Source organism: Salmo salar, chromosome ssa01 (assembly GCF_905237065.1).
Source record: "Salmo salar chromosome ssa01, Ssal_v3.1, whole genome shotgun sequence".
NCBI lineage: Eukaryota > Metazoa > Chordata > Actinopteri > Salmoniformes > Salmonidae > Salmo > Salmo salar.
The window spans coordinates 145,788,463-145,815,348 of NC_059442.1; the positions used below are offsets into that span (position 1 = coordinate 145,788,463).

Genomic DNA, 26,886 nt, shown 5'->3' on the forward strand with positions numbered 1-26,886 from the left:
GAAAAAAATTGTTACGATATATATATAGGCTATTCGTCTTCCTGAGTTAAAATTTAAATAACTGAAGCTCAGGTGTGTATGCAAACATCCTGTAAGCAATTAAAGTAAATGATCTAATACATTTTTTTGATCCATTTAATATATTTAGCCTACATGACTAAGTAGTAAATACATATTCAGTGACGTAGCCAAAGTATCTTATATGCATGGAGCGTTGTGTGGACATTGTTTAAATCATTTACCTTAAATAGCTTTCCTTGATATTAAAAGTGATTTGGGATAGCGTACATGAAAGCAGATGTATTTAAATACAGAGCAGAATTACATATTTTGACTATCACTCATTAAAAAATGTTGGCCTATAGGCCAAGAAAGTATACGCAAAATTGTGTTCAAATCAACAATAACATTTATTTTAACAACATTTGGGCAACCTTGCTGATCATGCTCAACTTATATCCATTTTATATTACACTATAAAACAATAGGCTATATAAAGATTATATATTTTTCATAGCCTAAAAAGCCAATTTTGTGCAAAAATAATTATCGAGTATAAGTGAGGGATCCCATTCGATCAAAATAAAAAAAAAATGAAATAGCATAGACCCATCTATTTTCGCTTGCTGAATTTTTTGGGATAATTGTTAGAAATTAAAATGTAAAAAAAAATGTGGGGAAAATCTTTCAATTTGTTAAATGGAAATTATAACCGACTCAATGCATTTTGATTGAGGTTTAGACTTATACACAAAACACATTGGCCTTATGTGATCCACAAGCATTAGTGAAGTTAACTAATAAAGAATTAGGTTAATGTTTTGTCATGTTTCACAATGTTTGGACCATCCTTTTGGCCGAGAGACAAGGCCTACAATGTGATGGCGCTGTAGCCTAATTACATGGATATATCAGTAAACTGAGAATGACTCCTGTTTCAGAAATGCATGTGAAAAAGGTCAGTAAGTCTAGAAAATAAAAGCAGTCTTATGACATTTCAAAATAGACAATTAACTCAACGAATGATGAACATAATGGTTGAACTTTTCTGAAGTGTCAACTTTACTCTCAATTTACATACAGAAACCAATTTTTGCCCATGTAAAATCAGGACAACGCAGAGGAAATTACTAAAACAACTAAAAGCATCCAGTCGAATTTATACTAGCCTTGATGGGTGTATTGAAAAGAGTGGATGGCCGTCGCACCGATACAGATACGCACCCCCATAGCGAGTCGTTGGCTTCAGATTGTGGCAGGAAGACGCGCCGCGGGAGGAGTGGGGGTGTCATTGTGCTACTTGGCCCGGGGGCACCCCGCGGCTTTTAGTCGTTGAGTAGCGATGGCCGACCATTAGCTCCTTTTCAGACACGAACAATAAGTCGCAACCCTTTGATTCCGGCCCACACACACCTACCCCCTACCCTGAATGAAACAAACACTCATGTCTAGGGAGTAACTTATTTGATGGGGTGGGTGATGTTATCATGAAAGTTATAGCATTTGTACATTGCTATGTGCAGTGTGAATAGAGGATGAATGAACATGGTGTAGGGGCATCTCGAGCCACCCCCTTAGAGCATATGCAGACCAGGTGGCTGGAGTGTTTAAAGACATATTCAATCTTTTTCTATCCCAGTCTGCTGTTCCCTCTTGCTTCAAGATGTCCACCATTGTTCCTGTACCCAAGAAAGCGGAGGTAACTGAACTAAATGACTATCGCCCCCTTAGCACTCACTTCTGTCATCATGAAGTGCTTTGAGAGGTTAGTTAAGGATCATATCACCTCCACCTTACCAGACACCCTAGACCAGGCGTGGGCAACTCCAGTCCTTGATGGCCTGATTGGTGTCACACTTTTTCTCCATCCCTAGCAAACACAGCTGATTAATCTAATCGCATTCTAAACTGAAGATCTTGATTATTGGAGTCAGGTGTGTTAGCTGGGGCTGGGGAAAACTGACACCAATCAGGCCCTCAAGGACTGGAGTTGCCCACCCCTGCCCTAGACCTACTGCAATTTGCATACCGCCCTAATAGATCCACGGATGACACAATCTCCATCGCACTGCCCTATCCCATCTGGACTAGAGGAATACCTATATAGGAATGTTGTTCATTGACTACAGCTCAGCCTTCAACACCATAGTACCCTCCAAGCTCATCATTAAGCTCAGGACCCTGGGTCTGAACCCCACCCTTTGCTTCTGGGTCCTGGACTTCCTGATGGTCCGCTCCCAGAAGGTACGAAACAACACCACTACGCTGATCCTCAACACAGTGGCCCGCCAGGGGTGTGTGCTCACCCATGACTGCATGGCCACGCACAACTCCAACTCAATCACCAAATTTGCAGAAGACACAACAGTGGTAGGCCTGATTACCAACAACAATGAGAGAGTCTACAGTGAGCAGATTAAAGCCCTGGCAGAGTTGTGCCAGGAAAATAACCTCTTCCTCAAAGTCAACAAAATCAAATCAAATTGTATTTGTCACTTGCACCGAATACAGTGAATAAACCTTACAGTGAAATGCTTACTTACAAGCCCATAACCAACAATGCCGTTAAGAAAAATACCTACAAAATATAACAAAAGTATCAAATATTAAAGAGCAGCAGTAAATAATTTAGGTAATATGTAGATAGCGTTATTAAAGTGACTATGCATAGATAATAAACAGAGACTAGCAGCAGCGTAAAATAGGGGGGAGGGGCAATGCAAATAGTCTGGGTAGCCATTTGATTAGATGTTCAGGAGTATTATGGCTTGGGGGTAGAAGCTGTTTAGAAGCCTCTTGGACCTAGACTTGCTGCTCCGGTACCGCTTGCCGAAGAAGCTGATCGTGGACTTCAGCAGAGAGCAGAAGGAGCACGCCCCATCAACATCGATGGGGTCGCAGTGGTGAAGGTGAAAAGCTTCAAGTTCCTTGCAATACACATCAGTGGCAATCTGAAATGGTCCAACTACACAGAGTGTAGTGAAGAAAGCGCAACAGTGCCTCTTCAACCTCAGGAGGATGAAAACATTTGTCATGGCCCCTAAGACCCTCACAAACTTTTACAGATGCCCCATTGAGAGCATCCTGTCAGGCTTTATCACCACCTGGTACAACAACTGCCCATTCCGCAACTGCAAGGTAAACTGTCTGCCCTCCAGGACATCTACAGCACCTGGTGTCACAAGAAGATTAAGAAAATCATCAAGGACCTCAGCCACCCGAGCCATGGCCTGTTCACCCTGCTACCATCTAGAAGGAGGAGACAGTACAGGTGCATCAAAGCTGGGAACAAGAGACTGAAAAACAGCTTCAATCTCAAGGCCATCAGACTGTTAAATAGTCACCACTAGCCGGCCTCTGCCCAGTACCTTGCACTGAACTTTAGTCACTGGTCACTTGAGTCATGTTTACAAACGGTTTTATACTGTATTATATTCAAGTCCATCCTATTCAACTGTTGCTGTACATACACTATTTTATCCTACGTATTATTCAGATACTGAATATTCTATCCACATACTTTCCATAATGTCGATACATCCCATCACACACACGCATATTATTGTATATATATATATATATATACATATATATACATACATATACATATATATATATATATACATACATACATATATATATATACATACATATATATATATACATACATATATATATATATACATACATATATATATATACATACATACATATATATATATACATACATACATATATATACATACATACATACATATATATATATACATATATATATATATATATACATATATATATACATACATATACATACATACATATATATAATGTATGTATGTATGTATGTATGTATGTATGTATGTATGTATGTATGTATATATATATATATATATATATATATATATACACACACACATATATATATACACATACTGCTCAAAAAAATAAAGGGAACACTTAAACAACACATCCTAGATCTGAATGAAATAAATAATCTTATTAAATACTTTTTTCTTTACATAGTTGAATGTGCTGACAACAAAATCACACAAAAATAATCAATGGAAATCCAATTTATCAACCCATGGAGGTCTGGATTTGGAGTCACACTCAAAATTAAAGTGGAAAACCACACTACAAGCTGATCCAACTTTGATGTAATGTCCTTAAAACAAGTCAAAATGAGGCTCAGTAGTGTGTGTGGCCTCCACGTGCCTGTATGACCTCCCTACAACGCCTGGGCATGCCCCTGATGAGGTGGCGGATGGTCTCCTGAGGGATCTCCTCCCAGACCTGGACTAAAGCATCCGCCAACTCCTGGACAGTCTGTGGTGCAACGTGGCGTTGGTGGATGGAGCGAGACATGATGTCCCAGATGTGGTCAATTGGATTCAGGTCTGGGGAACGGGTGGGCCAGTCCATAGCATCAATGCCTTCTTCTTGCAGGAACTGCTGACACACTCCAGCCACATGAGGTCTAGCATTGTCTTGCATTAGGAGGAACCCAGGGCCAACCGCACCAGCATATGGTCTCACAAGGGGTCTGAGGATCTCATCTCGGTACCTAATGGCAGTCAGGCTACCTCTGGCGAGCACATGGAGGGCTGTGCGGCCCCCCAAAGAAATGCCACCCCACACCCCACCGCCAAACCGGTCATACTGGAGGATGTTGCAGGCAGCAGAACGTTCTCCACGGCGTCTCCAGACTCTGTCACGTCTGTCATGTGCTCAGTGTGAACCTGCTTTCATCTGTGAAGAGCACAGGGCGCCAGTGGCGAATTTGCCAATCTTGGTGTTCTCTGGCAAATGCCAAACGTCCTGCAGGGTGTTGGGCTGTAAGCACAACCCCCACCTGTGGACGTCGGGCCCTCATACCACCCTCATGGAGTCTGTTTCTGACCATTTGAGCAGACACATGCACATTTGTGGCCTACTGGAGGTCATTTTGCAGGGCTCTGGCAGTGCTGCTCCTGCTCCTCCTTGCACAAAGGCGGAGGTAGCGGTCCTGCTGCTGGGTTGTTGCCCTCCTACGGCCTCCTCCACGTCTCCTGATGTACTGGCCTGTCTCCTGGTAGCGCCTCCATGCTCTGGACACTACGCTGACAGACACAGCAAAGCTTCTTGCCACAGCTCGCATTGATGTGCCATCCTGGATGAGCTGCACTACCTGAGCCACTTGTGTGGGTTGTAGACTCCATCTCATGGTACCACTAGAGTGAAAGCACCGCCAGCATTCAAAAGTGACCAAAACATCAGCCAGGAAGCATAGGAACTGAGAAGTGGTCTGTGGTCCCCACCTGCAGAACCACTCCTTTATTGGGAGTGTCTTGCTAATTGCCTATAATTTCCACCTGTTGTCTATTCCATTTGCACAACAGCATGTGACATTTATTGTCAATCAGTGTTGCTTCCTAAGTGGACAGTTTGATTTCACAGAAGTGTGATTGACTTGGAGTTACATTGTGTTGTTTAAGTGTTCCCTTTATTTTTTTGAGCAGTATATATATATATATATACACACACACACACACATATATATATATATACACACATACATACATACATACATACACATACATACATACTAGCTAGGGACAAGCATTTCGCTACACCCACAGTAACATCTGGTAAATATTTGTACGTGATCAAAACAATTTTATTTGTATTGTAATCATTTTTGTTTCCATTTCAAAACCCCCACCCCACTCAACACTCCCTTTACAGATGACTGTTTCCCCTCTCCATCCAGCCTGTCCAACTTCAAACGCAATGACCCAGCAGATTTAACCAGGAGAGCTGTGCTCTCGCTCTCCCTATTATAAAGCCAGGGAGAGGGGACCTTGGAGGCCACAGGAGCCAGTCAAAGGCTTAAAAGACATCAAACTCAAGCATTGTCCTGTGCCATGGACTTGGGAAGGAATTGTCATGCTAAACACACAGGGAGAAAGTAGAACCAGGCAGGGATTCCAAGAGGACAGGGGTCCGTGGGGGCAGGAGGGATCCGATGGGGACCTGTATGGCCTGGTACAGTCAGGGGGTAGTAGGTACAGTCAGGGGGAGGGAGGGTGCTTGGGGATTAGCCTGAAAATCCCCCAATGTCTTTTTTTTTTTTTAGATCTTGTCTTACCTCTTTTAAGTGGCCTCTTCGTCGTTCATAGTCCCTTTCTTCAAGGGAGCTCTGTATTTCTCTATAGGAGAAGAATCTATCTGATCTCACTGCAGACTGGGTGAGGGGCTTTGCCCTCCTTTCGCTGAGCTTTAAATAAAAGAGTGGAGGTAGTGGAGACAGTAATGGTATCACAGCACAATACAATACTGTATTATGTAATAAAGTCAAAGCTGTAAAGATGTTTAATGGTATTGTATACTTCAACACTCTCACTGAGACAACTCGCACATATCAAGTCTGTCTAGTACCATGTCCAAATAAGCTCCCTGTACTACAGTGTATTCTATATGAAAGTAGTGTGGCATCAGCCATGAGGAGGTGTGAGGGAAAGTCACACATTGCTGTGTGCGTAAACAATTGTGGTTCAGACACACGGTCCCCACTCACCCACCCAGGGTGATTGAGATAGGCATAGGAGGACTGCCTAGTTTCAATCATTTAAGCCTTTTTTTATTTCATTGCCATAAAAACATCTTGCCATTATCCCCTTCTGACTCGGTCAGTGGAGAGATTTCATACAGATTGACTTGCCCAAAAACACTTGTTCATTTGTCTTGATTGGCTGTTTTCAGAGGCCATGACAGGGGGGTGGTGTAGTGTATATGTATATACCCATAACTTCTTATTCAGGCCAACTCTAAAAACTCTAGGCCTTAGTTATAGCCTATATACACACAACCTCTAGGGCTCAGAGTTTTTTCTGACCTTTCTCCCCATAGCATCCATCGTAGGCTCACAGTCTGCACCTCTTTTCTCGCTGACTACCTTCCCCCATAAATGAGTCTGATGGCTTTTTGATTTTCTCCCTAACAGCCCTGCCTTTGACAGTCAACACTATCCCTCTACCCATCGCAAACCTTCAGCAGCAGACCCATACCTGCCTCCCTACCACCATTCATAAGGACAATGGGCCTTAACGGCCCTAGGCAGGCAGCTCAATGGAGCCAGTTACAAGAGCCCCCACACACGTTTGTTTTACTATCCTTGTGGGGACCAAACAATTGATTCCTATTCAAAATCCTATTTTCCCTAACCCTTAACCTTAACCCAAACCCTCAACTTAACCCCTAACCCTAATTGTAACCCTAACTGTAACCCTAAGCCTAACCCCTAAGCCTAAAATAGCCTTTTTCATTGTGGGGACCGGCAAAATGTTCCCTTATTTTACTATACTTGTGATGACTTCTGGTTCCTCACAAGGATAGTAAAACCAAACACACACACACACACACACACACGGTTGTAGACCTGATAACCAACAATGACAAGTCAGCCTGTAGGGAGGAGGTAAGTGAACTAGCATTGTGATGCCAGGACAACAACTTTTCCCTCAACGTCAGCAAAACAGAGGAGTAGATTGTTGACTTCAGGAAGCAGAGGAGGGAACATGCCCTGATCCACATCAACAGGACTGCAGTAGAGAGAGCAGAAGTTTTAAGATCTTCAGCGTCCACATCACCGAGGACTTGATATGGACCAACACCACCACCACCACTGTTGTCAATAAAGGCACAACACAGTCTCTACTTCCTAAGGCCGCTGAAGAAATTTGGCGCGCCACCCCGGGTCATCTCCAAATACTACTGCTGCACCATCGAGAGCGCCCTGACCAGTTGCATCACGGCCTGGTATGGGAATTGCTCCATCCACGACCGCAAGGCCCTCCAGCGGGTGGTGCAGACGGCCCCGTACATCACCCATCCAGGACATCTACTTTAAACGGTGCCTGAGGAAGGCCCACAGCATTATTAAGGACCCCACACACCCCAGCCACAAGCTGTTCACTCCCTTACTGTCTGGCAGACGGTATTGGAGCAGGAGGTCTGATAGAAACTGTCTCTGAGCCTGTTGGTATCTACAAGCCCTGAGACTGCTGAACACTTGAACTGGACTGACCACTTGCTCTAATTCTCCACACCTTAGTGTAACAGTATAGCTTCTGTCCCTCTCCTCGCCCCAACCTGGGCTTGAACCAGGGAACATCTGCACACATCAACAAACACACCCAGACGCACACAACACACATTAATGCTGCACACCCATCACAATGGTTGCTACCAGACTCTTATTGTGATTGCTAAATACTGCACGATTTAAATACTTGCCCCCCAATCCCCCCCCTTCCCCTAAACACCTGTAAATATTGGACAATAAATTGTGCCTTCCTGTATTATACTTGTGCTAAACAGTTTATTCTATTCTACTGAGCCATTTACTTTATGTTCGTGTTGATATATTTTATGATTTCTGAATGTTGTTGCTTTGTCCAGAAGGAAACTGCAAGTAATCATTTCGTTGGGCGGTGAATACCATGTGTATTCCGTACATACGACTAATAAAACTTGTAACTTGAAACACACAAACAGAAAGGAGTGAGGAGAGCAAAAGTGACTCCAGTCCAGTCCACCAAAGACATTTGAGAAGTGTCATAGAAAGTGTGATTCAATAGGCAATGAAAGTTGAAAACTAATGAAACTGTCTTTTATTTGGTGTTGGTGTGTGATGCGGAACCGACAATACAACAAGTCATAGAGAGCTGGATAACAGAGTCAGGAATGGATATTTCCAGTACCTACTCCAAGCCTCCCCCACACACCTCTGATCCCCAGCACTCGCTCCAGCCACTCCTATATCTTCAACCCACATCATTTACCCATTTTGTGCAGAGTCCATTTCAGGGTCAAAAGTAATGTAAAGACCAACATCCTTTCAAGAGAGAGGGAGATAAAGAGAGAGTGAAATCCTTTAGAGAGAGAAAGAGAGAGATAGATAGAGCGACAAAAATGTGCATGGTCATTTTGCACATCTCATTTAAAAACATTTAGTTAATGTGCAAATATATAACAGAGAGAGATAGAGCGACTCTTTGTATGTACATTTTGCCACACCAGGGTTGGAACAGAGGGATATTTTTAATTGTACCTTTATTTAACTAGGCAAGTCAGTTAAGAACAAATTTTTATTTACAATGATGGCCTAGGAACAGTGGGTGCCTTGTTCAGGGGCAGAACAACAGATTTTTCCTTGGCAGCTCGGGGATTCGATCTAGCAACCTTTCAATTACTGGCCCAAAGCTCTAACCACTAGGCTACCTGCTGCCCCAAACAGAGGATAAAACAGAGACAATACTAAATAGTGATATTTACCATACATCCACCACCAATTGTCAATCCTATAGATATTCAAGTGTATATATATCACTTTACATGTCTCCTTCAGTTACAGGATCCTTACACATATGAGACTGAATCACAGTCAAACATGTCAGAATCACACCATTTTTGTGGGCATAAAATAGTACTTTAAAGATTATATCACAGTATATCATGACAGTGTCCCCTTGTGTTCCTCTCGCTCCTTAACCCAATACCAAGCACATTTCATGAAAACCCCTTTATATGTACCTATAATGAACTGGGTTTAGCTACTAGCTATGCATGACAAATACAGTAAGGGACTGTTTTAATTATATATATTATAAAAACTGCACATCTCTGTGTTCTGTATGCAATCTATACATGTTAGCTCATTGTAACATTCAAACAGAGGCTTTGGGAGATCACTGCACAAAATAATGAGCTTTACAAAGGCAAGCAAAGGAAATATTGATTCTAAGAGGGGGGGGGGGGGGGGGGGGAAATATCGAGTTGACACAAAAGGGGCTATATAGTGCACTACTTTTGACTAGGATCCATAGGGCTCTGGTCAAAAGTAGTGCACTATATAGGGTGTAGGGTGCCATTTGGGACACACATTGAGGTTTACACATGGCTGTAGTTCCCATAGAAGTCCACAATGGCCGTGAGTGATCCAGAGTTCATCTGTCAATCAACATCCCTCTTCATTTTCTTTAAAACATTTTTTTTTATTCTTCAACAGATGTTGGATCTTAACTTGACCACTCTTTTGTTGCGTAAAATTTTCCTGATTCAATAATTCAAATGTGCCTTGTGATTGGCTAAAAATGAGCAGTTATTTCTCTCTCCATTCGGGGGCAATCAAGTTATTGGGATCAGAGCTCGCTATCCTAAACAAACATTATCTCCCGCTCGCTCAAACGCTATAGGCCTAGGTCCCATCACTGCAACATTCAAATGTACAAAAATGTATCTGAAATTCAACCATATACATCAACAACTTTTGTTTTATATAGCTTAATAACACAAGATAGTTATTGATCTCCACTAGGGTATGACATACAAGTGTCTAGTGTATCCTAAGGTTACAAATAAACCAGGGGTGCAACTTTGGTTTTCGAAGTGGGGGGGGGGACATAACTATTATTATATATATTTTTATCCAGTCGAATAAAACACTCCGAACAGGATACCCGACCACTCGGAGGTGTCCGCATGGTCTTAAAGCCCACCGTTGCCTCGTTTTGTATCACATTCCAAAAATGCAATTTCAGAATGTGGGGTGGGGGTGGGGGGGCATGTTCCATCCCCAGTGAAAGTTGCGCCCCTGGAATAAACTATCCAAATTGAGTTCAATTGTGGTCTAGTGGTTATCGCCACTGCCTTCAGCTTGCACATATAGGCCTATCGTGTTGGCGTGCGTTCGATTCCAGCCCAAATAATGCAATCTCCAGATTGCCTTGATGTGGTTAGACATTACAAATATGGACAGTCCAGGGTCATTTCTTGATTAGAAATTACCATACCAGACACTTTTGAATAACATAAATAGTAAACAAATAAAATAACAGTACACCAACATTAGTTTCCATTCATACAAAGTGTTGGGTGAATTGCCACAGTAGATTTGCCATAATAAATGAGGAAATACTTTATTTCTATTGTACAGAATGGTTGTAAAATAGATAAATCACCCGTAGTCTGTTCAAAAAGGACTAAATTGTTCCGATGACAATGCCAACCAGAGGGCGAACATATCTTGAAAGACTTTGGTTGAAAGCAGGACTAAGGCAGAGAGGAAGAGGTGAAGTGAGAGGGCTCACTCTCGCAAAAATAAACCCAAAGCGTTTCTATGGTCTTAATATGCAGACCTAAGCTTGTCGTCTGCCTTTGGGACGACTCCCATTGTTAGGGCGAAGACATGAGCATCTCGTTATTATATACAGATCTCTGACTAAGGTAACACCATCATCTTTTTGGGGGTCGTAGAGGTGACCAACAATGGTTGGAATTGAGATCACCTGTGTGGGTAAATTTAGCGCATATTGATAGTTTAACGAGACCTATAGCCGTGTTCACATTGGCAGTTTGAAATGACTCAAATCCTTTTCAATTCGATCTGTTATTTTCCCTGCTGTCTGCACAGCCAAAAAAATACATGGAATCTGATATTTCAATCCGCATTTCAAACCACCTTCCTGGCCATGTGACTTGTGTCTGAACAGTCAGGTCTGATTTATTTGCCCTCAAGTGGTTTTTAGACTGTTATTTGGCATATATTGTTGCTTGCTAGCTACTCTGTTGACAGTTTGACAAGAACATGTGGTAGCTACCCAGCTTGTTCATTGTTTACAAACAAACTAGTGAATATGCTAGAAAGCTAAACAGCTACCTAGCTAGCTAGTTTACTGCTGTGGCTAGCCAAAAAGGACTCGTTTTGAAAGTTGGATCATCTTGTCCTTTGATGCTTTTACTTCTTGCGAATTAGTGGGACGCTACCGTCCGGTGAAATTACAGAGCGCCAAATTCAAATTAAATTACTATAAATCACAAGGGCAATACATAAAAATAAAGCTTAACTTGTTGTTAATCCAGCTGCCGTGTCAGATTTCAAAAAGGCTTTACGGCGAAAGCAAACCATGCGATTATCTGAGGACAGCGCCCAGCACACAAATGCATAACAAATTGAGAGTTGCGACACGAAAGTCAGAAATAGCGATATAATATATGCCTTACCTTTGAAGATCTTTTGTTGGCACTCCAAAAGGTCCCAGTTACATTACAATTGGTCCTTTTGTTCGATAATGTCCTTCTTTATATCCATAAAAACTCAGTTTAGCTGGCGCGGTTCAGTCAATAATCAACTCGGTTTCCCTCCTTCAAAATGCATACAAAATGAATCCCAAACATTACGAATAAACTTATCCAAACAAGTCAATCAACGTTTATAATCAAACAATAGGTACCCTAATACGCAAAAAAATGATAAAATTTAAGACGGAGAATCGTTATTGTCTTTGCCGGAGAAAAATACCAAAGAATGCGCTCTCATTCACGCGCTTGGAAACACTACAGACAAAATGGGAGCCACCTAGAAAAACTTCTGGGTAATTTTTCCAAAAACCAGCCTGAAACTCTTTCTAAAGACTGTTGACATCTAGTGGAAGCCCTAGGAACTGCAATTGGGCACGATTTCGCCCTATTACAAAAGTGCCAGCCATTGAAATCAGTGGTAGGATGATTTTTTTTGGGGGGGGGGGATGGTTTGTCCTCGGGGTTTCGCCTGCCATTTCAGTTCTGTTATACTCACAGACATTATTTTAACAGTTTTAGAAACTTTAGAGTGTTTTCTATCCAAATCTACCAATTATATGCATTTCCTAGCTTCTGGGCTGAGTAGCAGGCAGTTTACTTTGGGCACGCTTTTCATCCGGACGTCAAAATATGGCCCCCTATCCCAAAGAAGTTAAAAGTGTTCTTACCCTAATGATTTTAAACATTCAAAGCAACTGGGACACGTCCATGGCAGGCATTGTTGTCACCTTAGCTTGCTACATAACGTCTGAGTGATAGGAAGCACAAGCACCACCACCAATCAGCCTACACCACTGCGCAAACACCTGTCGTTACTATGACAACTAGCGTAGCCTTGTCCGCAAATGACTGCTGTCTGAACACACACAATCCGATTTGGTCACTTTTAGCTTGCTGTCTGGACAGTCAGTAGCGCAAAACAGATTTGATATCCCAAACTTTTAGTTAGGCTATGTATAATTTGCAGAGGTGGGTAGAGTACTGAAAATCTGTATTTAAGCATAAGTACTTCTTGAGAAACTACTCAAGTATGAGTAAAAAAAGTATCCGGTCAGAAAACATTAATTTATAATTACAGCCTGCCAGCACCATTTTTATTTATTTTTATTTTACCTTTATATAACTAGGCATGTCAGTTAAGAACAAATTCTTATTTTCAATGACGGCCTAGGAACAGTGGGTTAACTGCCTTGTTCAGGGACAGAACGACAGATTTGTACCTTGTCAGCGCAGGGATTCGAACTTGCAACCTTTCGGACACTAGCCCAACGCTCTAACCACTAGGCTACCCTGCACCATCTTGCAGACGTCCCCCAGCACAGGTACTCTCCAATGAAGACTAACATCAAACAAAGTCGGTAGGCTGTATAGTTTCAAATAGAGTCATTCAATGTTGACTTAATATCTAGCAATGTGCAAAATTTCATAAAAAGGTATGTGGTACTCGAGACATTGGCATAATTGTACAATTTCAATGGCATTAATGAAAAATGTATTTCACAATATCATTTCAAGTACATGTGATAATGCATAGAATTTTTTTTACACCAAGTGTGATGTTCAATTTTTCACTCAGAATGGACAGGTGTTACAACAGTAAAACAATCAATACCGAAATGTCACTATAAAATCGTGTTACTAGTATGCAAATCAGACACATTTTACCATTGAATTAAATGGATGTCAAAAGTAGATTTTTTTGTTGTTGCATTTTAGCTAATCCTAACACTTTTACTAACCTTAACTTACTCCTCCTAACCCGTTATGATTTTTTATTTATTTTTGACAAAAGCTTTATCCCTTCTAGACAAAACCGGATTTATACTCCATCCCTTCCGAACCTGTCCTTTCCACTTTCAAGGGTATTTTATTTTCTTGGCTGGCTCATTTTCCTACCGCCTCGGTTCTGCCGCTACAAGCTATAAATAAAAATACAATCTATATTATTTCTATAGTGCACAAAAAGCTTACTGAGATGATACACTGACTGTATGAAAGAGGTGCTTATAGGCATTTTCATAAAAACAGAATGACACACACACAAACACAGGGAGAAAAATGTGTGGGAAGATGCTGCGGCGGACTGACCTGTTGATCTTGCTAATGTTAGCTAGCTACATTGTTGACACTGCATCTAGCTTAGACAGCTTGTCTTGTAATGGCAACCTAATGTGATAGCTATACTGAACGAAAATATGAACGCAACATGTAAACTGTTGGTCTCATGTTTCATGAGCTGAAATAAAAGATCCCAGAAATTTTCCAGACGTAAAAAAAAAGTCTTCATCTACATTTCTTTGCACAAATGTATTTACATCCCTGTTAGTGATAATTTCTCCTTTGCCAAAATAATCCATCCACCTGACAGGTGTGTCTTTACCAACAAGCTGATTAAACAGCATGATCATTACACAGGTGCACCTTGTGCTGGGGACAATAAAAGGCCACTAAAATGTGCAGTTGTGTCACACAACACAATGCCACGGATGTCTCAAGTTTTGAGGGAGCGTGCTGCCTGCAGGAATGTCCACCAGAGGTCATATGGGGAGCTAAAAACATGAGATGAAACTTTTTCTGTCACATTCTGGGTCAACCAAAGCTAGCTACTTAGCCATTTGATTTGCACTTGTCCTCAAAACACAATTTCAACAACAGAATAATATATTAGAAATTACTTATCTTACTTCAGAAATATATAATATTACAAAGGCAGAAGGTAATTAAAGTGCAACTTACCTGATCAAGTCTGGCTAAGAACCCAAGAACAAAAATATGAAGACGTGCGCTTCCCTTCGAGAGCCGTGGTGGAGATAAAACTGGGTTTGATGGACAACTTTGAGAGCCAATGGACTTAAGAGTTTTGATGACAACCTATTTTGAATACATTTCATTGGTCAAGTGGTTGTGAAACGTTCATACAGACGTATAGTATCGAGTCATGTAAAAAATGTCCTCCGACAGCGACTATAATATAAATCTATGTAACTAAAGTAATTTGATCAAATGTAATGGAGTAAAAAATAAGTACATTTCTGAAGGAAGTAACTTGAGTAAGAGTACAAGTACAGCCCACAGAGATTAACTAGAAATGTACTAGTTTCTCAAAGGACATTAGTGGACCAGATTCAAACCCATGCCTACTCTAGCATATGTTTACCGTTGTCAGCGGCTGTACCCACTGGACCACACAGGCACTGCAATAACCACCAATTTATTTTGCTTATTGTTTGCCTTGAACATATAATACAACAATTAATCAGTGGACCTACAGTCTAAATTATTGTATAGCCTACAAAACACTGCTTCCAACTGCCCCCCTGGTATTGATTCTCAATATTAAATAGACATTAAATTCCTCCTGCTGCAGATCATTTTCCTTTTGCAACGAAATGCGTTAAAATGAAGATCCAACATCTGTATAAGCCTGTCCAGTTTTGAGAGAAACCTGACTGATAAGGTGGTCTTTTCCAGAGTACAACAAATTGCATGTGTGTGTAGGTTTGTATTATGTTTTAATTGGTTGTATGTTTCTGTGTGTGTGTGTGTGTGTGTGTGTGTGTGTGTGTGTGTGTGTGTGTGTGTGTGTGTGTGTGTGGTGTCTGCGTGTGCCAGCATGCATTAAACCCTATGGAATTCCCTTGGGATTCCCTTGGTAGTATAGGGTAGAGTCGTCAAACAAAGGATTTTTCACTTCCATCTCTCCAGTCTGCAATGAAATAAAAACTGTTGTTAAAAGCCAAACAAACACAGTCATCATCAATATGAATATTGTGTGTGAAACAAGGACAGAATTTGTGTGAATATATTATGTGTTCGTGCCTGAGTGTGTGTGTGTGTGTGTGTGTGTGTGTGTGTGTGTGTGTGTGTGTGTGTGTGTGTGTGTGTGTGTCCTAGCACACCCACCGGTGCAAGGCCAGGGCACTCGTACACAGTGAAGTCTCCGCCCACTTCTTCCTCATCTGATGTGACTTCTGAGTCAGTGACTTTCGTCTCCGATTTATGTCTGAAAAACAACAGAATGCACCAAGATGAATATGTGTGTGTGTATTCATATTTGAATGAAACTGAATTGTTGGACAGGTAGAGAGAGAGAAAGGACACAAGAGACCGAAAGGGGCAGGAGGAGTAGAGCTCACTTTTCCATGGAGAGCATCTGCTGTTTCTGATGCTGGTAGTGGTACATCTGAGCACTCTGGGCCAACTTCTTATCCCCCGACTGAGGAGAAAAGGGAGAAGGAGAGGAGAGACCCATGAAAACCACCCTCAGCGGGGAGGAAAAGCAGAGAAGATGCAAAGCCTGAAAATCAGATGTTTACATCACAGACATCCTGTGGTCAAATCACATTGACAGAAGGAAATTAATCATACAAAAAAAATGGTCTAGTCCCTTATTTACACACACATATAGGGCCGGTATCCCGAAAATAGATTAAGGCTAATCCTGGTCTAAAATGCATGTTCAAAATAGGGATCTTATATTCAAAGTGCTTCTTCGTCCAGGACTAAGCTTAAAGACAAACTTTAGCCATTTTTTTACGTTTACTGTTGAAAAACAATATCCCCTGTATAAATACAGTAATGTACACACACTTATGGGTACACAAATATGTTTTGAGCAAAACTTTGTTTTTGGACACAATTGCAAACTTCAAGAGTTGTCCATTCAAGGAGCTGGTCTGATGGGTTTACTCTTATGTCATCAGCCTCCCCACTTGATTGTGGAAACAACAGAGGACCAAAGGGAAAAGGGTCTAATCTGGGTCTGGGTAATATGGAATAGACTCCTACTGTATTTAGCTGCGGTGGATGTATTGTGCCCCATGCGGAAACAATGCACTTACTGAAGTCCTGTTCGCTGTTCCATTGCTTCCAAATGCAGGGTAATCTACCTTCTGGGCCAGACGGGATTCCTTCTGCAACCTGTAGGGGGCAACATTATTCTGACCCATTAGAGACTAGGGAGACTGGAGCAGGAACAGTAGGCAAATATATTTTTAAAACATCTGCATTATGGACCCATCCCAATAGCGGATATTCTCTATATAGTGCACTACTTTGACCAAAGCTTTATGGACCCTGGTCCAAAGTGCACCATAGGCAGTAGGGTGCCATTTGGGATGCATCATAACAGTGCAGTGCTTAAATTTATCCTTTATAAAATGTGTTGGAAAATTATTTAACATGCTCTAACAAAAACAACACTTGACAGTAAAACAATAGAAGGGAGTCTAGCACACCTTAGTTGTCAAATTAAATAATAACATATTGATATTGTTACTGTCTGATGTCTTACCTTACCCAGCAAACTGTAGCCAAGATCAGGGCCACAGTGCCAAAGATGATACACACAGAGATCATAACTGCAGAGGTCGAAACAAACAGAGAAGAGGATAGAGTGAAGACAAGATACCCATAAAAGGAGGAGAAATTATGAAATTGTGTGTGACTGCAGATGAAATCTAACCACTCTCAAATCTATTCCCTTCGGAAATTATTCAGACCCCTTCACTTTTTCCACATTTTGTAACGTTACAGCCTTATTAAAAAAATACTTACTTATTTTTTCCCCTTATCTACACACAATACCCCATAATGGCAAAGCAAAAATAGGTTTTTAGACATTTTTGCACCTTTGTTAAAAATAATAAACTGAAATACCTTATTTACATAAGTATTCAGACCCTTTGCTATGAGACTCGAAATTGAGCTCAGATGCATCCTGTTTCCATTGATCATCCTTGAGATGTTTCTACAATTTGATTGGAGTGCATCTGTGGTAAATTCAGGATTGGACATGATTAGGAAAGGCCTGTCTATATAAGGTCCCACAGTTAACAGTGCATGTCAAAGCAAAAACCATGCCATGAGGTGGAAGGAATTGTCCGTAGAGCTCCGAGACAGGATTGTGTCGAGGCACAGATCTGGGGAAGGGTACCAAAACATTTCTGCAGCATTGAAGGTCCCCAAGAACACAGTGGCCTCCATAATTCTTAAATGGAAGAAGTTTCGAACCACCAAGACTCTTCCTAGAGCTAGCCGGCCGGCCAAACAGAGCAATCGGGGGAGAAGGGCCTTGGTCAGGAAGGTGACCAAGAACCTAATGGTCACTCTGACAAAGCTCCAGAGTTCCTCTGTGGAGATGGGAGAACCTTCCAGAAGGACAACCATCTCTGTAGCACTCCACCAATCAGGCCTTTAGAGTGGCCAGACGGAAGCCACTCCTCAGTGACGGCACATGACAGCCCGCTTGGAGTTTGCCAAAAGGCACCTAAAGGACTCTCAGACCATGAGAAACAAGATTCTCTGGCCTAATGAAACCAAGATTGAACTCTTTGGACTGAATGCCAAGTGTCACATCTGGAGGAAACCAGCCACCGCTTATCACCTAGCCAATACCATCCCTACGGTGAAGCATGGTGGTGGTAGCATCATGCTGTGGGGATGTTTTTCAGCGGCAGGGAATGGGAGACTAGTCAGGATCAAGGGAAAGATGAACGAAGCAAAGTACAGAGAGATCCTTGATGAAAACCTGCTCCAGAGCGCTCAGGACCTCAGACTGGGGCGAAGGTTCATCTTCCAGCAGGACAACGACCCTAACTGCACTTAGTAGAGCTGGCCTGGGCTCAATCCATAAACGTGTCACTACTTTCAACTAATAAAGACACTTACTGACAAGGAGACTGTCCTTGGAGGGATATGGGATGGCTATGGGGCCTCCAGGTCCCACCCTCTCCAGAGCCCTAGTGGAAGGCTGCGGGGTCCGGGTAGAGGGGTGGGCGGTAGTGGGCTGCTCCGCAGAAAGTTGGGCCTTGCTTCTCTGTCTGGGAGACTTTGTCTGAGTCATAGGAACTGCCTTGGAGGGGGTGTCTGGGAGAGAGAGAATAAGAGAGCGGAAGAGAAAGAGAGACATTGTTATTATTGTGGTGTAGATAACGTTTTATATATAGCGACACGCATCTATGGAAAAATAACTGAAACGTAATAAAATTCATAGAAATGCATAGTAAGACTCACCTGATTGCTTTGATTGTTTGACCTCTGACACTTCCTGTTTGGCAATGACTGAGTGAAGGAAGTCAATCTCTTCATCTAGATCAGAGAAGGCTGTCACTTTACCTGAGGAGGAAGACATTGGCAGATATAAGAGTGAGTCCATATGAACATCATGCCTTTGTTCAGGATATCTTCATATATGTATGTATATTGTGCTTCTACATTTGTGAGTTTTGTATTTGTATTTATTAAGGATCCCCATTAGTTCCTGCCAAGGCAGCAGCTACTCATCCTGGGGTCCAACAACATTAAGGCAGTTACATACAATTAAAAATATTACATGACATTCATAACGATTTTCACAACACATTAAGTGTGTGCCCTCAGGCCACTACTCTACTACCACACAATACAAAATCCATGTGCACGTGTGTATAGAGGGAGTGTGTTATCATGCGTCTGTGTATGCGTGTGTATAGAGGGAGTGTGTTATCATGCGTCTGTGTATGCGTGTGTATAGAGGGAGTGTGTTATCATGCGTCTGTGTATGCGTGTGTATAGAGGGAGTGTGTTATCATGCGTCTGTGTATGCGTGTGTATAGAGGGAGTGTGTTATCATGCGTCTGTGTATGCGTGTGTCTGTGCCTGAGTGTGTCCATTCACAGTCCCTACTGTTCCATAAGGTATATTTTTTATATGTTTTTTAAATCTGATTCTACTGCTTGGATCAGTTACCTGATGTGGAATAGAATTCCATGTAACCATGGCTCTATGTAGTACTGTGCGCCTCCCATAGTCTGTTCTGGAATTTGGGATTGTGAAGAGACCTCTGGTGGCATGTCTTGTGGGGTATGCATGGGTGTCCGAGCTGTGTTTTAGTAGTTTAAACAGACAGCTCGGTGCATTCAGCATGTCAATACTTCTTACAAAAATAAGTAGTGATGAAGTCAATCTCTCCTCCACTTTGAGCCATGAGAGATTGACATGCATATTAGTAATGTTAGCTCTCCATGTACATTTAAGGGCCAGCCATGCTGCCCTGTTCTGAGCCAATTGTAATTTTCCTAAGTCCCTATTTGTGGCACCTGAACAGACAACTAGACAGTAGTCCGGGTGCAACAAAACTAGGGCTTGTACATCCTTGATAGTGTTGTTAAAAAGGCAGAGCAGTGCTTTATTATTGACAGACTTATCCCCATATTAGCTACTGTTGCATCAACATGTTTTGACCATGACAGTTTACAACCCAGGGTTACTGCAAGCAGTTTAGTTTAGTCACCTCAAATTGCTCCACTTCCACATTATTCATTACAAGATTTAGTTGAGGTTTAGAATTTAGTATTGTATTTGGGACAAATCATTCAGTAAGTTTTTGAAATATTTAGGACTAACTTATTTCTTGCCACCCATTCTGAAACTAACTGCAGCTCTTTGTCACTCGCTTTAGTGGCTGACGTGTATAGTGTTGAGTCATCCGCATACATAGACACACTGGCTTTCAGTGGTATGTAATTGGTAAAGATTGAAAAAAGGTAAAGGGCCTAGACAGCTGCCCTGGGGAATTCATTATGTTGGAGAGGCTTCAATTATGTTTTAGAGGCTTCAATTAAAGAACACCCTCGGTGTTCTGTTAGACAGGTAACTATCTACAATATAGCAGGGGGTGTAAAGCCATAACACATACGTTTTTCCAGCAGCAGACTATGATCGATAATGTCAAAAGCTGTAATGAAGTCTAACAAAATAGCTCACACAATCTTTTATCATCAATTTCTCTCAGCCAATCATCAGTCATTTGTGTAAGTGCCATGCATGTTGAATGCCTTTCCCTATAAGCGTGCTAAAAGTCTGTTGTCAATTTGTTTACTGTAAAATAACATTGGATCTGGTAAAACAGATTTTTTTTCAAAAGTTTACTAAGGGTTGGTAACAGGATGATCGGTCTGCTATTTGAGCCAGTAAAGGGTCTTTACTATTCTTGGGTAGCGGAATGACTTATGCTTCACTCTAGGCCTGAGGGCACACACTTTCTTGTAGGCTTAGAATGAAGATATGGCAAATAGGAGTGGCAATATCGTCCGCTATTATCCTCAGAAATGTTCCATCCAAGCTGTCACCCAGGTGGCTTGTCATTGTTGATAGACAAAAATATATTTTCACCTCTTCCACACTCACTTTTCGGAATTCAAAGTCACAATGCTTGTCTTTCATAATTTGGTCATTTAGTGTTTACCTATTTAGTAGCGTTTGTTGCTGGCATTGCTAATCTTGGCGACGAAAAAAATCATTAAAGTAGTTGGCAATATCAGTGGGTTTTGTGATGAATGAGCCACCTGATACAATGAATGATGGAGGGGAGTTTGCCTTTTTGCCCAAAATGTCATTTAAAGTGGTAACCATATAACTGAGAACAGAGTGTGGGTGTGAAAGAGCAAGCATTAGAAGAAACAGGACATCCTGTTGTGTGACTACAAGTGCATGAAGCAACCCATGAGAGAGCCAGAGAGCCAGAGAGTGTGTGTGTGTGCGCGTGTGTGCGTATAAATGTGTTTGTGTGTGTGTGATAGAGAGTGTGCCAGTGTGTTGTTTGTTTGGGCAACAGTGAAAGAGAGACAAAGCCAGGGTGTTGTTTAACAGCTCTGTTGGCCAGACAGTAGGCCACATTCCAGGACTAGGCCACAGTTCTCCCTGGTTACCGGTATACATAGTGTGTGTGTGGCCAGGGGTTGAAGCACCGCAGGGGGCTTGTGCAATCACCCCGCCCCTCTGTCTCGGCCCTGCTCCCTCACACACACAAGTCCCTAAATCTCACTCAGCTGAGTGCTAATGGTGATGATAATCTCTCCCTCCCCAAGGTTACTCTAAAAGACCAGGGAATTCTACACTGTTTACGTGATAAGCTAAATATGATTCAGATTCAATATTTAATTACTATAGTGAGACATCAGCCATATCACCAACTAAGCCACTTCTTTGAATATGCTTAGTAATGTCTCATTGTGTTTGTATTAGCGTGAGCGCCGTGTTATTAATGATTAAGGTGCTGTCCTCTACAGAAGGGTGGCCATCTGGCGGTGGTAATGTGCGTGATATGATGTGACGGCACTTTCAGTCTGTGCTTTGTTACTTTCTCACCCCCCTCTGTCCCATTTAGTGTGATCCACAGCAGGTGTCAGTGGGGGTGGGTCATGCCATCTGTACTTTGCAGGTGGTGGAGTACTCCAAGTGTGTCAGTGTACCTGCCAGCAAGAACACTTTATACCCTACTTTGTTAGCCAACTTAAACATTTGAGGAAAATGTCAACATTTGAAAGAAAAGGAGAACATTCCTGAGATATTGTGTTGGCATGAGTACTTGAGTGAGAGGGTACATAGAAGAATCAGTGAGCATGAACCACAAAAAAAGGGAGCATATGGGTATTTATGTTTGTTTGAGTGGGAGTGTGTAGTAGATAGAGAAAACAAGAATGGGGAAATTGATGTGTGTGTGTGTGTGACTAAGCGTACACCTCTCCATGCATCAGAGAGGAGGTTTTGGCACCAGGTTGATAATTAACCATAACCCAAGAGGTGCCAAGAGGGATGTAAGGTGCACTAGCCTTGAGTGCGGGTGAGAGAGGGCTTGACAACGCGCTGGGTTGGAAATGACAGCGATTAGTGTGGACTAAATGGAGGAAATTGAGAAAAAGGTGGTGGGGGGGGGGGTGTTAGTAGTACAGAATTTGGCAGACCATGATTGACCACACACTCCAGCACAGTAGGTGGCGGCATGCACCTTAAACGTTTGTTTGCGGACTGCCATGATATCATAGAAGTAGAAGAAGAGGGATGTAAGTTTGTGAAAACAAACACTAAACGGTCAGACTCTCTTATTCCACTTACAGCGCATTTCTATCCACCCTTTCCCCACCCTGGCTGGGCCTTAGTCATACATCAGGACAAGGCATTCAGTTACCTATCATTTCCCATCACAACATAAACACCGAATCTGTCATTTGTATTTACAGTAAAAGGGGCTGCCCTGATCTTGTTTGTGAACTGAAGGAATAAAAGTATCTAATGGACATGTAAATTCACAGACACAGCTCACAGACACAGTCTGGGTAGGCTGTGCTGGTAGGGTAGTCTACGTGATGAGATTATTATGGATAAGAGCGAGAATAATTTTTTTGGTCAAACGGCAGTCAAGCATCGATCACCATGTCACCGGAATAAGACCCTCTAGATTTATTGGAAAGCAGCATCAAGCTAATCACAGTGCTCTTTCACCACCCTGTGAAGTGCCTCATAACTTATTTCATCTGTAGCCTAATAAACTGCATGGATTCCCGAGCAGTGTTGCCAACTCATTTTCAGGGGAAGTTGCTAGAGGCAGGTTGATTTGTTGCTAAAAGTTGCTAAATGACGTTGTGACATCATTGCGTGATGATGTCATTATGTAATAACGGAAAACGGCATCGTTACTAGAATACACAACGTTACTCAAATTGACTGGCCATCTCGGCGAAAAATATGATTTTACATTTGTTAGTTTAGATTTGTTTGTTTATTATCATATATTTTTATTTGTAAAAGTAATAAACACATTTTATATCATCAGATAGTTTTATTTTTAAACACAACACATTGAATTATTAAACAATTACACATTATTGAACAATTACATTTTATTTATTTTCTTTAACTAGTAAACCTACACATTCTGAACAATTATACTTTTAAGCAGTGTATTGGTAGTTAATATGTTACCTAACTGATCAACAATTATAGGTACAAGCTAATAACAAGGTATATATGCTATCTTATTGAACTAGGCATCTCTCTCCAGCTCTCTCCAGGTTGTTGTGCTGCTTGGCTGGCTAGCTGCTCAATGGTTTCCTCCAGATATTGCCACTGTTCTCGCACACACTGCAGAACACACTGCCACCATCAGCTGTGTGTCTCCGCCAGTTCCAGAAAGTCCACTCCTTGCATACGTACTGTAAATATGATGAATTATAGATAGGCAAGGAAATCCTCTTCATCTTCACTGTCCAACTGCATTGTCACGGAGCTGGAGCCAACAGTAGAGGATGGAGAAGCCTTAAAGATGTATGCTGCTGTGGTGCCAAACTGCTGCACAACTTCACTTGGTAGTTTATGCTGGTAACAGGTATCACCAGCCAGCTTCAGTCCATACTGCACCAGGAGCATGGAGTTGAGAGTGTGCAGTGACATTCTATTTCTTAACTTTTACTTGACCACACTCATTTGGCTGAACAGCCGTTCAACCTCCGCAGTTGAGTGTGGCAAGGAGAGGGTAGCGAGTGCAGCTTTGCACAGTTCTTCAAATGGATTTGACCCGGAAGAGTCTGTGTAGTTATTGACTTCACTCCAAAACTCGACTGTATTTTCAGTTGAGTACCACCTAAACAGATGGATGTTTCTCCATTGGGAAACAATTTTATCAATTGTTTGGGGCTGGTATCCCAGTAGCTTAGCTACTTTAATCATTTCAGAGGTGCCTTTATTGTGCTTTAGCGTTTCCTTAACGCTGAACAAGGCCATGTTTCGCAAGGCTTCAAGGTTGTCTGGGAGCCTTGCTTGTAGCTCCTTGCTTAAAGCAACAATGTAGTTGATGCACCGTCTCCGAATGACCTTTTTGTCCTCTGGCGCAAGACTGAGTTGGTACACCGTGCTTTCTAAAAGGTACCGAAGGTATGGTGATGGACTGAGATGTCCATCAATGGCATCCTTCAAAACATCCATTTTTGCCATAGGGTTGACTACTCTGCTGCAAATTGATGTTAAGAGGTGTACCAGATTGTCCAAAAGCTTAACAGGATCTGTTTGCTCTCCCTCAAATGACTTCACTGCAACTTGTACGTCAGACAGGATTGATTTCAAGAATGTCAGGTAGACATAGCTGGTCTTGTCCATGTACATGGCGTAGAGCACATCCGCCATGTAGCAATGCTCACTGGCCTTGGTCACCTCAAAGTGGAGTTTCAGTTCTTCCCACTGGCTCAATATACACGAGTTACCGCAGGCTCAATCGATAGCCAACGTGTGGCCCACACTTTGGTGATCTGCAGGGGTTTCTGGCCACAATTAATGGTGGCATACACTGCTTTGTACGCCTCGTGCCGTTTTGGGGAAATCGAAAACCAGTTGTAGTTTTCCTGATTAAGTACTCAACACTCCTATGAATGATTTCTTTGGATGCTGCACTGACAGACAATTGTAAAGAATGGCACACACAGCAGATGAGTACCAAATTGGGCAATGCACATTCTTCCTTTAAAATCTTGTGCACCCCGTTGTGCACCCCAGTCATCACGGACGCATTATCAGTGCCAATACCTGAAGAGTCTCTTTTTTAAGGTTACACTTCTCAAGAAACTCAACTACCGCCTTTGCTATTGATCTGGCATCGCCCCCTCCAATTCAACCAGCCCGAGAAATGTGGACACAACGGTTCTTTTTTTAGCACTGAAATATCGAATCACCACACCCAGGTATTTCGAGACACTGACATCAGTGGACTCATCAAAAAGGAGACTGAACTTCTCATCCCCCACATCTGATGTTACCCTTTTGAGAAAATAAGGAGCCAGTACTCCCCTAATCATTTCTGTGCACTTGGTGCAGTGCATTTGGAAGTTTGTTGCTGCCACAGAATCTGAAAAGGCAGCTTTGCAAGCATTACCTAAATGGTCGCATGCTAGCAGCGAATAATGCTCCGCAATGGCCATTGCCATAGTAGCTTCTGCGCTTTTGCAGTTATCCACTTTCTTAACCAACTGTGGTAATGTAGACTGCGTTGTGGGGTTGTATGGTTTTGATTTATTTATATGCTTTGCTGTAGCACAATGTTTTTTGATGTCATACATTTTTGCAAGCATATCTGATTTGCAGTATGGCCGACAATCATCCCCAATTACTGGCTTCAGCCACCCTTTAAATTCATGTACAGACCTCCCACTCTTTTCTGTACTTCTGGCTATACAATTTTGATTGAGACATGTTGATTGATGTTGTAAGTTCTGTTCAAGATCAAACATTTGTGACCAACTATATTCATTGGGTTTGTCTCGTTGAACGCATACTACTGCTGCTGCAGTCAGCCAACAATGACTTGCAATTTGCTGAAATTGCTGCTGGCCTGCTGCTGCCTGTGCACGAGCTGAGCGCCTTCTGCTGACGTCACTCACAATGCACTTTTGCAGCCAGACACGTGTGTTGTGACTGAGTGTGTGACAGAGAAAAATCGGTTTTGTGTCATTTAGAGGGAAAATGGAAATGCCTTTATGCTCAAATACTGATATAATAACCATCATATCGAAGTAAATTTGTAGTCACACGATGATATGGGGTGTGGTCCTCCCACTACGACTCGGGAACAGTGATGCCAACTTAGCAATTTTGTTGCTAGATTTAGCAACTTTTCAGAGTACCCTGGCAACTTTTTTTTCAAACAGCACCTAGCATCAAATTTAGCTACTTAAAAAAAAAAAGAACTTTTAGCAACTTTTGAAAAGTGACTCAAACGCTAAAACATAATTAATTTTACCGAAACAAAAAGATCCCATTTCGAACAAACAAATTCTGTCGGAATTTATAAAATGACCCCATTTATAAAATGACACCAAAACTGCCTGTTTCCGTCAGAGCTGTCATGATTTTTTAAATAATATGAGTACTCACATAAAAACTGGATGGAAATGTGGTTTCCTGACTAATACTCAGAGGGTGGGGAATTTCTCAGAGGTTCATTCTTAGGGTCTACTGCTG

At 41.9% G+C, this 26,886-nt stretch overlaps 1 protein-coding gene across 1 annotated transcript in view; it reads right to left on the minus strand.

Moving 5' to 3' along the window:
- Positions 1-15,315: 15,315 nt before the first annotated feature.
- LOC106567317 (neural proliferation differentiation and control protein 1) overlaps positions 15,316-26,886 on the minus strand; it is a 44,636-nt gene continuing 33,065 nt past the window's right edge. Inside the window, exons 3-9 of the mRNA XM_014136454.2 lie at positions 19,135-19,236; positions 18,790-18,987; positions 17,414-17,480; positions 16,962-17,040; positions 16,257-16,336; positions 16,024-16,123; positions 15,316-15,826 (exon numbers count right to left, since the gene is read on the minus strand). Coding sequence (XP_013991929.1) covers positions 15,746-15,826; positions 16,024-16,123; positions 16,257-16,336; positions 16,962-17,040; positions 17,414-17,480; positions 18,790-18,987; positions 19,135-19,236 — 707 coding nt within the window. The 3' untranslated portion in view covers positions 15,316-15,745. The remainder of the gene's footprint in view (positions 15,827-16,023; positions 16,124-16,256; positions 16,337-16,961; positions 17,041-17,413; positions 17,481-18,789; positions 18,988-19,134; positions 19,237-26,886) is intronic.